At 36.1% G+C, this 16475-nt stretch overlaps 1 protein-coding gene across 2 annotated transcripts in view; it reads left to right on the top strand.

Moving 5' to 3' along the window:
- The first annotated feature begins 2293 nt into the window (after positions 1 to 2293).
- Positions 2294 to 16475, top strand: part of LOC140335544 (dipeptidyl peptidase 4-like) — a 53580-nt gene continuing 39398 nt past the window's right edge. For both annotated transcript variants that reach the window (XM_072418246.1, XM_072418245.1), the window contains exons 1-2: positions 2294 to 2616; positions 6709 to 6796. In XM_072418246.1, coding sequence (XP_072274347.1) covers positions 2611 to 2616; positions 6709 to 6796 — 94 coding nt within the window. In that variant the 5' untranslated portion in view covers positions 2294 to 2610. The remainder of the gene's footprint in view (positions 2617 to 6708; positions 6797 to 16475) is intronic.

Raw genomic sequence — 16475 nt, 5'->3', positions numbered from 1 at the left:
CTTACAAACAGACTGCAATGGACAAAACCAGAATGTTTGGCTCACAAAATTGTTTTGTTTATTTCTGGGACAGGAAGTGGAGGCGTGTGTACCATAGGTCATAGATAGCAATAAAACCCCCAAAAAAATCTAAACTAAAGCAAATAACAGTTTGGTCAGTTTCACTCTTTTTTGAATTTTAGTCTACTAGGATCCTACAATATTATGTTTAATTTAAAAAGCTACAATATATTATAGGGATGTGTATGCATATATAGTATTAGGTAGAATAGTTAGGAACGGAAACTGTGGAAACACTTATTGGTGGATAGGAGATGGAGATGGGTAGATAGATTAACTTGTATCACGCTGATTTGGTCACATGCTAAATGTGAGCAAATATTCAAATAAAAAAAAAAATATATATATATATATATAACTAATAAAAATAAAAAAATTATAAATAGTCAAAAATAATAATCAAACAATATTTTTAATGACAATTTTAAATGCATGTAAATTACATTAGTGACCCAGTAAAAGGTAGATCATCTGGTTGAAGATTTTAAATAATGATGTGATGAACTGAAATACGCTTGAAAAATGCGCTCCACCCAGTCTGCTCTTCCAGCTGGCACCATCTATTGTCAAAAACAGGACATGCCAACGAACTCTGGAAACTATAACCTGCAGATTTAACATTACTTTTCTATAGTTTGAAAATTCTTTATGTGTGCTAAATTGATTGAAAGGTAAAGCTCAGTGTTTGATGAATGCCCAACAATACCATACAACTGTAACCTACATATTCATATGGATCTGTCTTTCAAGTTGTTTAATAATTTTTCACCAGTATTGGACTCCTTCATTCCATGCAAGTATAAAATACACAAATAAATGCAGCTCCAAATGTAAATTAAATGTATCTGTTCTGCAGAATCAGGATCTAGGAGCCAATAAGGTGAACTTCACAGAAACTTGATTATAGGCATGTCCAGTAAGCAGGCTGGGGTGGGGAGAGAACATCATTGTGTTCCTCAACCTTTTAAACATGGGGAAACCCTTTAACCCACAGTATATTAGTATAGTGGTAAAAGAAGTCTCTTATATTTGTGAGAAGAATGTGACCCAACATATACCCAAAATGATCAATGGTGTCAGTTAAACTGGCTTAAGAGTTATAAATATGCTTATGAAACCCCTAAGAGCCTCTGGAGGAACCAGGATTCAATCTATGCTGAAGCATGAGTGTTAACCCATTGTGTGGCAATGCACAAGTGGGTTGCCATTTATCCATAATGCCACCCCAAATATACCCTGACAATGCACTGCAATAATGGAAACAGTACCCAACTGTAAGTGATGGCATCCATTTGGTTGTGCTGTATGCAGGTACTATGTTAATCTTGGAATGAATGGGCTGTAATATAAATCCTTTTGCAGATTAGGCACGTCCTTTAATAATAATATTAATAATAATATTATTATTATTATTATAATTAATAAGCAGTATTTATGTAGTGCCAACATATTACACAGTGCTGTACATTAAATAGGGGTTTAATGACGGATGAATACAGACAGTGACACAGGAGGAGAGGACCCTGACCCGAAGAGCTTACAATCTAGTAGGTGGGGGAAGTAACACACAATAGGAGGGGAGATATGTAGTGGTGGGAAGTAGTGACAGTTTCAAAAGACAGAAGAAGATGGTTAGGCAAGTTTGAAAAAATGGGTTTTGAGTTCTCTTTTAAATGTATTGAATATATTAAATATTATATTAAATCAGTGTATTTCCAACTGGAATTTGGTTGTAAAATACAGAGTCTGAACTTTTTCGCACATTTTGGGGTCAAAAAGTCAGTAGGGCTGTGTCCAATATTGACAGGCTCCTGGAACAGTGGGAATAATGTATACCAGTTATGGGGAGGTTCTTTGCGTGTGCAAACTAATTTTGAATATAATTATAATATTTCTTTAAAAAAGCCAAAAAATATACACTAGTTGTCTATTTGCATTCACCTCTGTAAAAAGTCAATTAAGATATTTTTATCCCCTGTAGGTAAACCATATATAAGTTACTTCTCTCTCCATGACAATATACTACAACATGCCAGCAACTTTTTATTAAAGACATACTACCTTCAGTACAGAATCCAGATTGCTATTCTTTGCTGTAGTACCAACAATTACATAAAAAATTGGTAACTTTCTGGGCTGATGGCCAACATGATTACAAAGTGATCACAACCCCCCCTTCTAAGCCCAAAACAGCTGGCAGAAACTTTTCTCTCTCTTCCTTTCCTGTACACTTTGAAGCTGATATGTTGCAGGCTTCACTCTCCTCGCTTTAGGACTTTTAAATGACTCTGTAGATCAGTGTCTTAGACTTTAAAAAAAAATTCTATAGTGTGCTTGGAAATGCCTTCAAGTTCCTAGGACTATGCCCAGTGTAACTGCTCCAGGATCTGCTCTTTACTAATGTTTAACTATTTGGACTGAAGTTGGTAACACAGTGACTTTGATTATTACAGGATATCTGATACTTAAACTATTCTTTTTTCTTTCTGTGTCACTGCTCTTTCTCACTCTGGAGCAGGGGACTACATTCCTCTGAGGACCCCAGCAAACATGAAGGTAAGGAATTTACCTTGATATTTTACAATGTACAATATTGTATTTGCAAACTGAATGAATTTGCTGCAGCTGCTACTGAAATGCAATTTTAGCATGCTTTTCTACTATCTAACTTAGAACATAGAATCTATCTAATCTAACTTAGAATCAGGGTAACTAAAGATCCATAGTTTGGTTAAACCTAGTTAATGGTGATTGCCTATTTATGTGACCAATCCGTTGGATATAGGTTACCATACAGTGACTAGTGCTTTTTCTTTACCATATTTAATTATCTTGGGTTGGGTGCTGTACAATCTATTCATTAAATCAGAGACACCATCTACAGCACACATGCATACAAAACCAAAATTGATTGAATGAACATGTTCATTTCTTATGATCTCAGTGCAAATCATTACATATGAAAATGTACCACCAACATTTGTGGTTAAGACAACATGTAGCGAATGTGATGTAGGTTGACAGTACTGACACATAAAGAGTAGGATCACATGGATCTTCAGAACATTTGTACTTTTTTAATAAAAGCATATCGTGTGAGAATGTCTTGCTAGTCAGCTCCACATAAAAATAATGTAACGTTCTCCAGAGTAGAGGTGAGCAATTACCTGCCAAAAGTAATACACCAATGCTGTAAGTATACGCATAGCAGGCAATGCAACCGCTATGGGTCAAGGAAAAAGGACAAGGGAAATCGCTGTCTGGCTACATAATAGTAGCAGAATTGCCCTCGAGGAGAAAATTTGAAAAGCGTGGGTATGCATAGGGAAATTGGCTCAGTGGTTAGCACTCTTTCCTTTGCAGAGCTGGGTCCCAGGTATGAATCTCAGCCAGGACATTATTTGCAAGGAGTTTGTATGTTCTTGTGTTAGCATGGGTTTGATCTGGGTACTCCTCCCACATCCCAAAAACATACAGTTAAATTAATTAACTTCTCCTCAAAATTGGCCTATGACTGTGTTGGTAAAGTAGAGCCATGGTAGGGACATTAGATTGTAAACCCCTTTGAGGGACAGTTAGTGACATGACTATGGATTTTGTAAAGCGCTGAGTAATATGTTGGCACTCCAAGTTATTAATACTAATAATAATTACCTCCAGTATGAGACATAGTTACAGCCCTGCCCTACACACAGTATACGAGGAGTAAACACCTCTTCCCTATATATATGATCTAGAAAAAATATTTCCTCTTAGTTTTTATAAAGCTCATAAGAAAGAGATGCTCCATCTCCTACATAACCCAAAAAATTCAATATTTGCAAAATTATCAATGTTCAAAGGCCAGGCACTTCATACAAAGAATCAAGTAAAAAAGAACCAATTTTGTTTGTGTTTGCAGTATGAAGATCAAGTGTGAATAATGCATGTTTGCAGTTGGTTTACATGGGGTTCACTTTTTGTGTGAAAATAGAACACGTATGCGTCCTTTTATTGCCATTGCATGTTCACCTGCATGACATATGTATGTTAACATCCTAAAGGGCATTAGAAAGAAATTAGCTTTTTGGGGGGGTTTGTGAAAACTGGACATCCAGGGGGGTGATTGGTAAAACTCATTTTTTTACCTTTGCAGTAAGAAGCAGCAAAACAGAGAAAATATTTTTGATAAACAAATTATTCATGGTGGATGAACATTCATGGATAACAACCTATATAGGAACAATGAAATCATTCCCAGAGCTTATCAGAACAATGTACTGACTATGGATGTGATCATTTAGACATTGGTAATGTGTAACTGGTAGCGGGGGTGATGTGGACAGAATTAAAAACTAGTATTAATACATTTCTGTATTGTAGAAAACTACGTCTCCTATTTTTCATGACATTTTTTACTCCACATTTCCTGTCCTTATCACATTGGAGGAAGGAATGTTCTGTTTACATGATGTCACTTCCCCTCTCCTTAGCACACACCTACTGGTCCGGCATGCATGGTTGTTCATTTTACAAACAATACAAGATGACAGATAATGGCCAGAAATAATTTATCACATCTCTTATAGTACATAAAAATATATTGAATTATTATCTTGAAGTCATTGGATACTTTTTTTAACAAACAATTATCTAATGATTTGTCATAAATTGTTTATTGAGATTAACAAATAATAATGTGTGTACAAATCTTAAAATATAGCAAAAAAAGTAAATTGTTTCAACCGCCCAACAGGGTATGACAGAGATAACATTGTAATTATTCCTATTTCAACTGTATAAAATAGGTAAAGACACATTAATCTGGCTATATATAGGCTTATTTTATGCTTTATGAAACAAAGATTTGAATGCAGATTGTAAGTAGGTATCAGTTTGTTTTTTTGTGCTGGGAAATTTCAGCTTTTCTGGCAATCCAGGTCAGTGAGATCATAATGGTCAGTGTTAAACCATAAATATAGAGAAAGAATCTAAAGTTGTGGTAATTTCTTACCCAACGCCACAAATTAAATTAACAGTGCCAAAAAAAAAAGAATTGCAACTGTGAAAGGCTTTGCTAACTACAATACTGTAAAATGGTGACAATGCTATTAGTTGTTAGTGCTGCATATTGTGATATTATATATTGAGAAGTTTGTAAAATGTATAAGTCTTTATTTGTTCCAAAATAATACAGTTTGTTTTCAGCTTAATCAAACAAAGCTTAAAGGTATCTTAACACTAAATTGAGACTACATTCCTCTACAGTTGAGTTTGGGAATAATTCCATAGTCCATAAATCAACTGAGCAGCTTTGAACCCACAGAAACTCAGTCCCTCAGAAGAGCTCCAATTCAGCCTTTTCTGCAGCCTACCTTCAACCACTCTACTTCAAAGACCTGACAGCATGTGTGCTACTTATAGAATTCATGTATTGCTGGATTCAAACTCAGGGTTGTACCTGGGAATAATGGGAAAGCCCACCCAGTACCTTCCTTCCTATTCCAGAGCCTGAAACAAACTCTTAAAGAGTTGCTCTCTAGTAATTCTGGCCTCTTTCCAAAATACCTCCTGTTTTTAAAGAACTCCTGCTCTATATATGGGGTGGAAGATATTGCCCATCAAGGACCCATCCTTTTAATCCTGTACAAAGATAAATGTTTAGATTTGCCACACTGTTACATTGCTCACAGAACTAGGTCAAGATTGCTACAACTACTGGAGCATTGCCGATAGGGAGGACATAGTAGGCTGTACGTGAAACTCATTTGAAAATGGCAAAATTGATCCTAAAGTTAAAAGCCAGTAAAGCAGCACTGGTACACAATGTTAGTCCCTCACTTACTCCTGGCCTTCACTATTGGCCAGTTTGGCCATAAATGACAAAGATATGATAATGGTGAAGAACAAGAGGCAGGAAGGTATAGGGTTAGCTCATCATCCTAACAAATAAAGTAAAAATATTGTAAGCATTCCAGAATTTAAGGATCATATGGGCAGTAAGAAAACTGGAGATATCTAGTAGTATTTAATCCCATTCAGATGGACTTGTTTTTGCAATGTTGAATACGTTTTTTAGGTATCCAAGCAGCTCAGAAGTATATAAAAATGTCTTCAAAATTACGTCCATTTGAACTATTGAATACAATACAATACAATGCAATGCAATACAACGACCTGGATAAATGAAACCCTCACAGACAAAACAAGTGATCCCACCAAATAATGTCAAATAGGAAAGTTTTGGGTCAACTACCTAAACTGTAATAAAGTTTTATCATCATCATAATATGTTGCTGCCACCCTTTATATTGCTAGCCTACTTTGAGAATTCTGTATTGGACCCTTGGTAAAGAAATTGCGAAAGATGGGGTAGAACATGGTATTCCTAATACAAACTTAAAGGAAACATGAGGGTAGACATATGGGCACTGCCATTGCTGACTAACAGATAACTTAAAATTCTGTTACTGGCTTCTCCAACCTAATTAGGAAAACTGAATCCATAACAGAAATCTGAACTGGACCCAGGTGGGAATGACGGTTAAGGAACCTGTACCAAAAGTTGGAAATGGCTGCTTCTGTATTTCTCATAGTTTAACTAAAGAAACATTGATTCCAATGCTTTTGGCTTTTTAACAAACCATTTGCTGTGAACATGTTTTCCAGACATGGGTGAAGTGGCTGATCGGTCTGCTAGTCGCGGCGGTAGTTATTGTTGTTATTGCTGTTCCTGTGGCACTGTTGGCAACGAAAGGTAAGACTTGGAATACCAATTATATAGACAGCAAACATGAACCAGATAACAGGGGTGTGTTACTTATGTGTTGCATATTTTCATGTCCTTCCAATGTATTACCTAAAATACAAGTTGGCTCAAAACAGACCTTTTTCTGTTTATGGCAGAGCTGAACAAGGTTTGATTTCACTTAGCCACCAAGTCTAACACAACGATAGCTGAGCTTATTCTCACGTTTTATAATGAACTCTTTGCATGTACCTATGGAGAATCTTCCACGTAAAGGCCGACATAAAAACACTGTTCACCTGCCCTTTAGTGTTTTTGCAAAAGAAGTTTCCAAAGAATGCACCTAAAGATGTATTTCAGGAAGAATGGTTGGAAATTCCCTGAAGACCTGCTGCAACCATGCCAAATACCAGAAGTTTCATTGAAAAAACCCGGCCTGACCAAAAACCGGCCTATCCAAAATGGAAAAATTTTTGTCCCCAGTCTTTTTTTCCAAATTACAGGACTAACAATCTCTTTGTATTATGAAATGCATTTACTCAGTAACAGGACTTTAATATATTGTTTTTTGTTTTGTTTTGGTTTTTTTTTTACACAGTTTCTTACCCTTTATAACATGGAAGGGGAATCCCTTGAAATAACTTCCAGGTCCCCAGGAAACCCCTGCTTTGATTACTATATCCAAAACTCACAGTACATTAGTGTGGTGGGCAGTAGGAATAATGCCTCCTACATCGCTTACCCTTAAAAATAGACAAAAAGTTTTGGTATCTGCTAAACTAAGAGTTACAAAATGCTCATCGCTCAAGGAACCCCCAGCATCCTCTGGAGGAGCTCTGGTTAAAAGACACGTAGCTAAAAAAAAAGTATGTCTGGATGAGCAGTTGCAAGAAAATCTTTCTGTTGACTGCTAGACTTCCTAATAAAATGTCAATGTGAAATTGGTTGGTAAAGCAGTACACTAACAATAAAGTGGGGTCCTGGGTGGGCATAACTGCAACCTTTTACAAAGGCTGAGGAGGGCAAAGAGTAGAGCTACGCCTCCTGGAAATATTTCTTGGTATCTTTCTAGACCTAGAAGAATTTCCAATAAAAAAAGCTAAAAAAATGAATGAACTAAAATTACTGCAGGTAGCATTTGTGCAAACCAGAATGGCTTTTACTTCCCTACAAGTTCATGGGAATGGAAAGGCATCTTGAAGGAGTTAGGAACTTCAGAAGGTGGTCAGAATCACCTTCAAAGAAACTCATTACGATATTGCAAGCATATCAAATACCAGCTAAGTCTGTTTCCATCTACACAACTCTTAGCGTGGCTAAAGCATCCCTATAATTTAGGAATTTAGAACACGCTGGTCTTCCTTTTACATATTTATGTTCAGGGTTTTGCAAAGTTTGAGGAAACCAGCAATAATAATATTTTGCAAACACCCAAAATCTGCTGCTTGGTATTGCAGATTGCCCTATACCACAGTCATGGTAATCAACAGTCTTGGTATGATATATTCAAAAAGCGTTGCACAATCTGCAGGTGAGGTAACGTTTCTTAACCATGTTTTCTGTTAAAAGAAAATGTGGTTTTTATTTCTGAACTGGCATTGTGCAATCCCAGGACATCCCTGCAAATTGTTACAGTTCTATCACTAATTCTAAAAAAGACAAACTTGACTTAACTCTAAAAGGTTTGTGTACATGTCTATGTGTCATTTTTATTTTGAAAAAGAAAAGTACCTCTGTCTTTACATTAAAGAATGAAGAGAAGAATTACATACTTTTGTTGATCATAAGTGTGTGACTTTGAGTGTAGGTTAAGATTCCTAGAGTGTTGTTGTTTTATGTTGCTAATGACTGCAGGGGACATATTGTTACATGCTAACAAGTAACATTTTTTTTTACATTGGGCTGTACATTTTCACATGTATATCTAAAAACATTAAACATGCCATGCTTTAAAGGGAAGCTGTGCTTTGGCTATCCAAAAAGTCCACTTTTATTGCCGGAACCTGTATACACTTACCTTCTTGCCCTGTGTAATCTCCAAACCAGGGCCCAGCTGCTACATAACATCCCTCAATGCCATCAAGCACCAGTACAGACATATAAATAAAAATTCAAACTCTTTTTAATACTAAGGAGGTAGGTAGTTCTCTGTTCCAAAATGAGAAGATAGAACAGTAAAGGTAATGTGAGCATGTTATGCCAGTGGGGTCTCACCCAATGTAAAATGTAATCAGCATGGAAAAGCACAGGTTTGCTTTAAGAATTAATTTATGGTATATGGTACAAATGGCATAGTGTCAACATGGTATTTGGCTTTAAAACCACTTGAGTTCTTTCCTGTTTTTCTTTCTTTTCTGTTTTTTTTTGTTTTGGGAAAGATCTAGTAGCAGTACATCAGAACGGTGCTTGTTTCAAATGTCTTTGTGCCGATGACCCCACTGAACTGATGTTAAACATAAAAAAGTTCATCACCTACAACATGACAGCTCTTAGACCTTGTATTGGGTTATTTGGAATGTCAAGCATAAAATTGTATAGGAGTAATCTGTTGTGCTTCGTGCATCGGAATTTGTATTTTCCTTTAAGATTCCAGCATTGGATTGGAAAGAGACAACTTATTTTATGGTGTCTGCTGTTATATGGCTTGGCTGTATATGTGTGGTATACAACAAATTTATAGATTGAGTCTGCTTTTAGGTTATATTATTTCATTTTTTATATAACCTCCTTTTAATATTGTCCTGCCAAAAAATAACAAACAAGCAAAAGTTACTGAAAAGATCCAAAAAGGAATACAAATATAAGTCAATACTTTATCCATCACATTAACCTAGTAAATAAAGCCCTGGCCAAATAATTATTAAAGGTTCTTTAGCCATTTTATTTCATTGTGACATGGTGCCAGAACTGTTGAGCCGTAATGGTAGAGAAGAAAATGACGTAAAATGTGTGTATATGATTAACATCTTAGCTTAATTTTTCTATAAATGTTATTTATGCCATGTATAGGAAATTTGGATCTTTAAATATAAACATTTCTATAGTCACAGAAGATCTCTAACACACTGATGTAACATAATGTCTAATGGGACGTTTACCTATTAACATATCTGTAACACTTGTTCTCTTTCGTCACGTGTCCAACAAGCGAGTATATCGTATCAAAGCTCACTGTGAAGATAAGTTCTTGGTAATTAGTGCTGTTGATAGATGGTATCTCTCTTCTCACAAAATCACAGCTGGCACATACATCCTAATCAACAGCTGTGATATTCCTTTCTGTAATATTACCATAAATAATCTTGTCTTTATCTTTGTCTTGTTTTGATTTTATCCGGAAAATAGTTTTCTATGAGAATATGGACTGGAGGCAGATTTTTCTGGAAGAAAACCAAGGACAATCAGGCCCAACCAGCTGTTGTCTATTTCCTTTTACCTAAGAAAACATCTGATCACCTAGATGTAGGGTCGATATAGTCTTCTTAGATGAACTGCTTTAGCTTCATGGTGTTCATTTGCTGAATGGATCTAACTGCAATGAATTATTCTAACTATACAGTCTGTGATGTGGATGGGCATTTGGGTTGAGTGATTTGTTCTGGTTGGAGCATTGTCCTCCTGTTTCTTCTGCCACCTCCACTCCTACTGTTTCTGTGGCCCTTGTTGGGTCTGTCTGCCTGCTACTGTTACCCTTGCATCCCCTTCTGCTGACGATATTTAGGCTTTCACTTGCCGGAGATTGGCTTTGATTGTTTAAGGCCTTTTGTTGACCTATCATTACTGCTGATGCCATTTCTTCCTCTCCTGTAGCCTTTTGTACATCCTTTGTGTCCACCTATTCCAGCTCTTCCCAGTCTTTCTTCACCCTCATTTAGGTCCCCTGTTTCTCCTACAACTTTCATTGCCCTTTGCTCTCGATCCTTTAGTCAGTTGCTGGTGCAATTGCTTCCACTTGTACCTCTCTTGGAGACCTATTTGAGTCCTACTGTTTAGACTGGGGGCTGCTCCCATTGCTCCTTTGGTTTTCCCTGGTTCCTCATTCCTGTTTGTTATCAACCTCACTGCTTCTATCTCTGATGTTCTCCTGCTTGGAAAAAAACAAACTATTTTAAAGTTTATACCCACTCATTTATTACCATTTACATTCATTTTCTATGCTGCTAATTACTGGACTCGATTTAAAGCAATGAATGGAGATGAAGGTACTGAGCTTTCTTTTTTTGTGCCTGGAGATGCACCGTAAGTCATGATCAAGAGTTTGACTGTACATAGTCCTTGGAGTTTTCAAATGTAGTCACACTCTTTAAGACTAAAGCAGCATGAAGCAGCATAAAGCACGAAGCTGATGTATCAGAGATATATATTTAGAGATATATCATTAGTTCCATTTATGACCAGTCTGTGAGCTTCCTAAAAATTCATTTTTGGTTCCCTGCAGCAGTTGTACAGTAAAACAACCAATACCAGGGATCCCAGAAAACAGTAACTATGCATTGTAAATTAGATCTTCAACATAATTAGGAAAACCTATTTTTGATAAACTGGCTCTTTATTACATTTTATTATGCAGTCTAGAGTGAAATAGAATCAACTGTAACCTATTATTTGAAAACAGATAAAACAAATAGGACAGAAAAATATTAATTAGCCTCAATATTTTATTTGGCATTTTGCCACCAGATCTGAAAAATAAACTACAGATTCTGTCGGACATTCATAGGACATCATCATTGTTAATCTGTCAGTCTGAGGATGTTTTCTTTTTCAGTTTCAAATGGCTGATCCCAGAGGCTGTAAAACATGCATATATTCACGTTTCCAATTGTTAGGGGAAAAAAGGCTGGTCTAGTAGAAGATTAGTAAAATGCTATTGTATATTTTACTAATGTATATAGAAATTTTCTTCTACAAAGCTTTACAGGGAACATTGAATCATTTGCCTGCCTTATGTTAAAATATACAGGCTATATCAATAAGTAAATATATATATTAGTGTTTTGCTAATCTTTAGATTTAGAGTGTTACAGATGGGATGCCTAAGGCTACATACACACATCTGACATGTGTACAATGACCGTCCGACGCCGTACATGGACCTCTCCTGGTGGATCCATGAACAACCGAAGACGAACAACCGCAATGGAAGTGAAGGAACTCGTTCACCCCTCTCTATAGAACAGACTGACGCTGTATGTACAGTGCTCGTTTATTCATCTTTTAGTTGTTTGTTGTTGGAAACAATCATGAAAGATTGTTTCCAAGACAAAAATCTAGCTTGTGTACATAGCCAAAAACATGGCTAAAAACTTTGGCCTATATTTCCAACACAGCAACAAAAACCCCCTAACCATTCTCATAAGCACCCAAATCCAAATACATGGGTGGGCACCCCTTGCAAATTGTGACCAGTGGCCACTTCACTTCCGGACAAAGTAAACATAAAATGTATACCTAAACATAATACTCTACTACTATTCTCTCCGTATGCTTCCTTGTCATATCAGCTATAAGTATATATAGATACATTTTCAAACCTAAGTATTCTCTGCTAACCTTCTGATATCATAGATACAAAACCCAATTCTTGCCTATGTCTCTGTAAACTTTTATTCACGTAGATCATTGTCACTATCTACTTTATTTATTGTTTGTTATCTTGTACAGATTCATAGTGGGAGATCTCATACAGTGTAGGGAATAAAGTCATGTTTTAGCCCCTGGTCAGCCAACCTGGTGATGTAGAAACACTTGGCAATTATCATCTCTTGCAAAAGCAATTTGCAAATAAGGTCAGTATTGGCCTAGCAAATTGGGGTATATTATGGAAAAGAATGAAATATAATATTTGGCTTTGCAACTTCAGGGTCACTTTGCTATATTGGACCTAGTGACAGGTGTATTTAATGCCAGGCTTTTTCGGAAAAAAGCAAGTGGCACCCAAGGGCAAATCCTTTGTTACCGGCCATTTTAGGCCTTACCGAATAGGCAGCAACATATGTAAGTTTGATCGAGCAAATGGAATGGATTTCTTAACAATCATTTGCTTTTAGTAGGCAAATGTTTTACATTTTGGACCAGATCCATTCCAGTCTCTTGTGACAGTAATAAGAATCTGGTTATGTAAATAAATAAAGCTTATGTAAAAATTCATACACAAAAATTAAAAAAAATGGTTCTGAAAGATTTATTGTAAAAAAAAAAAAAATGAAAAATCTATAATGTACACTTAAAATCAAAGCATATCTGATTAATGTAGGGATGCTGGCTGGGAACGTTTAAAGATCTCTGTGAATATTTAAAGAAAAATCCAAAGTACAGGTTAGACCCAGTTTACATGAGGTCACTATACAAGGATTACTCAATACAAATGTACAGAAGCTGTCTTAGAAATGTTTCTGTCTAGTGATTTTTACTCAAAAACAATGTTATCCTTACACAACCCAATGTCCACCATCTAAACATAAAAATTAAATTGAAATAACACAGAATGTTAAATATTCAGCTGTACATGTGCTTTCTACCATTTTATTGAAAAACTATTTGGCATCTATATTATTATTAACAGATTAGGATGTAGTTAGGTAAATTTGCAGATTAGTAGGAAAAATATATTTGCCTTTTTAATTTGTCAACTTTTTTTCTCCACGGTTTAAAGAGAATTACAATGTTATGCTGTATGGCTTTAATAAATATTTCAGGATTAGTATAGTGTTTTGCTTTTTGTTGATGGTATCTATTTATCAGTTAGCTTTCTCACGTTCTCTTTTTATCTCTACACTCTCAAACGTTTAAATGTGAGGTATAGAAGATAGAAGTGCCTGGCTTACTTAATGGAAAATAAAAGAGCATCTTGTACATCCTAAGTGAAGCTAATCCATCAAAAGGAGCCTTTTAGAATGTAAACCAGCATTACAGCAAGAAGCTGCCACTGCCATCCTTGCTAACCATGGCTAGGTACACACGTGCAGATCAACGAATATTGTCGATTATTTTGAACAATCGTAAAGTGTATGATTCTGTACATGCTGTAACAATGAAATCGTTCAAATATAATCCACCATCCATCCATAATGTACACATACCAGATACGATCATTTGAATAATGCAGGAGGTGACGTGTAATGGAGAAAGTGTACTGCAGAACTATACAACCATACACACAACAGATGGTGAACGATCGACTCCAAAACGGTTCTTTTGCAGTGCCATTCCTCGTTTATCTGCGTCGTTGGCATGTCGTTGTGCACTTTTTTTTTTTTGGTATAGAATTATCAAACAATCGCTTGTTAATCATTTGTTTCCAACGACAATTTTGCACATGTGTGTGTAGCCTATTCCAACGCCATTTGCTTTTAGTGTTCTCACCTTGCTGAAGAGCTCCAGGGTTTTTGACTGATATAGACAAAACAACCTTGGGTGTTTCCTTTTGAATGTTAATACATTCTACTCTAAGTCCTGGAGACCAATGGCTTTGTAGAATTTTTGGTAAGATAAAGCCACCATTTTTAAGTCTATATCTTACTTGTTAGCTATGTCTCATTCGTCTTAGCCATGGTTATCAGTTGTAGGACTGTACCACTGTACCTAGCTGGGAAACACTGGTTTATACCACCCTTCTGTTTCTGCGGTCACTTTCTAGTTCCTGTGTTCTGCATTCTGCAGTAACATGGCCAGTCCCAGTAATGCAGTAAAACAAAAACTTCAGAAAACAGCAGTCAGCCAATTAAATGAGGACGAAATGACATTTTAGCCACCCTGTACAGAACAACAAGAAGCCACATGTGCACTTAGTTTTAGAAAATAATTATTTGTAATTTAGTTTTAGAAAATGTATTTGTAATAAAAAGGTATAGCAATTACTTATATTATTTTAAAGTATATTCTAATCCAATCACCTAATTTTATTAAATCCATACCGTATTAAAAACATTTTCAATATTTTGCAGTCTGAAGCTTTTATTCATATTTTATCTGGTAATCCTACCATAGAGGCTTTTCTTATTATAGAAATTATGTCATTCAATCAGGGTTTACATCTATTTTAAACAAGAAATTCATACTACACATTGGACTTATGGTGTGTCAGGCTTTGTATAAAACTTTCTCGGTCAGCAAAGTTAGCGGGTGGCGGAGTTGATGAAAAGTAATTAAACACAGCAGCTGGCCTCTTGCAGCAGATGTCATGTGTCACACATGTGTACATGATGTCAATACATTTAATGAAAACACGTATTGTTTTATGGGTGGGTGTAAGGGTTTCACTTGTTTTTTATGGCCTTCTGAGCAGCACAGCAGAAGAGGAAAAAAATGGACCGTTCCTAAGTCAGTGACATACTACACAACCCTTGCAGTGTATATTTGAGGATAATGGGAAGAAAAAACGCCATGGTCTACTTCTGTGTTTGGTTACATAACTTGTGAAATATGTCAATTTTTTATTCTTTTTTTCTTTATTCCTATAACATAGAAATATTTTATTGGATTTTATACACATGAAGTTTATTATCTACAAATTCTGACATCTGATTTCCATCATACAGTGCAATGTGCAGAAAGATATGGAGTCCTATTCCAACAGACCATTCCCAGTGGGTCCCAGCTGGGGCCTACTTATATCCTTGTGGTGCACAATAACCCAACTTTGTACAGCGTACTTGCTGTATATGGCACACATACTTTTTTTTAGTGCCCTGCAGTAATGACCAGAATGACCAAGTCCAGAATAGTGTCGCCACTGAAGTTCCCCTGAAGTTGCCAACCTGCCATCCCCAACATCAGTTGCATTATCCCCAATTTCTAGGCCTATTCTCAGTAGTGCCAGGAATAGACCTGAGCTCTATACCTCGGAGCTAAAAAAAATGAAAAAGCCCCCAGAAGCAGGGGAAGAACTTTTTTTGGCAAAACAGACTTTTGCATGTCATCTAAACGCAAAAACCTCTGCTTCCTATGCTTCCTATGAATTTTTTTTAAGTTCCATTTTAACATGGGTTGTGTTAAGGCCTAGATTGTAAGCTCTTCATTTGTCATTTGCCACCCCTATTTAATGTACAGCTCTGTAATAATATGTAATATGTTGGCACTATTTATTGTTAATAATATTATTATTATTATTATTATTAATAATAATAATAATAATAATGGCAGCCTATTCAAATGCACCAAAAAAGGTGCATGTAGCAATTATGGTAATGCACTGTGCTACTAGGGACATCAGTTGGCAACACCAACAGCAACATAATGCTGCCATAGTTCAGTAGTGTGAATGGCGAAGGGGAGCTTATATACCTCATGAAGTGCTATAATACTTAGAAACTCCAACAACAATTATGTAACCTGATGTAACCCAACTTTTTTCTCGCCACCTGGGAGTTTTGGAAATTCTCACCCTCTTTTCTAGCGCCTTTTCTGAATATAGACCTATGTTCATTCTAAGCATCTTTAAGTTTACATAAAGAGTGTAAACCACTAATAATGATCACAGCAGTCCTGCAGACACAAAAACACAGTTTATAGATATTATCTAAAGATTTGCTAAGAAATGCAAAAAATTGTTTAAATTCCAGCTATACCAAGAAATAGATGGCATATCAAAGCTTTCACTGCATTACTCACTCAGTTCAACATTTTCCAACATAGGCAGTCAGTTTGTGCACTACGTGCCATTGCTTTTCCAGGTGTAATAATATAT

Source organism: Pyxicephalus adspersus, chromosome 7 (assembly GCF_032062135.1).
Source record: "Pyxicephalus adspersus chromosome 7, UCB_Pads_2.0, whole genome shotgun sequence".
NCBI lineage: Eukaryota > Metazoa > Chordata > Amphibia > Anura > Pyxicephalidae > Pyxicephalus > Pyxicephalus adspersus.
Note: the sequence above shows the minus strand (reverse complement) of the source record. Positions and strands in the feature narration are given on the sequence as shown.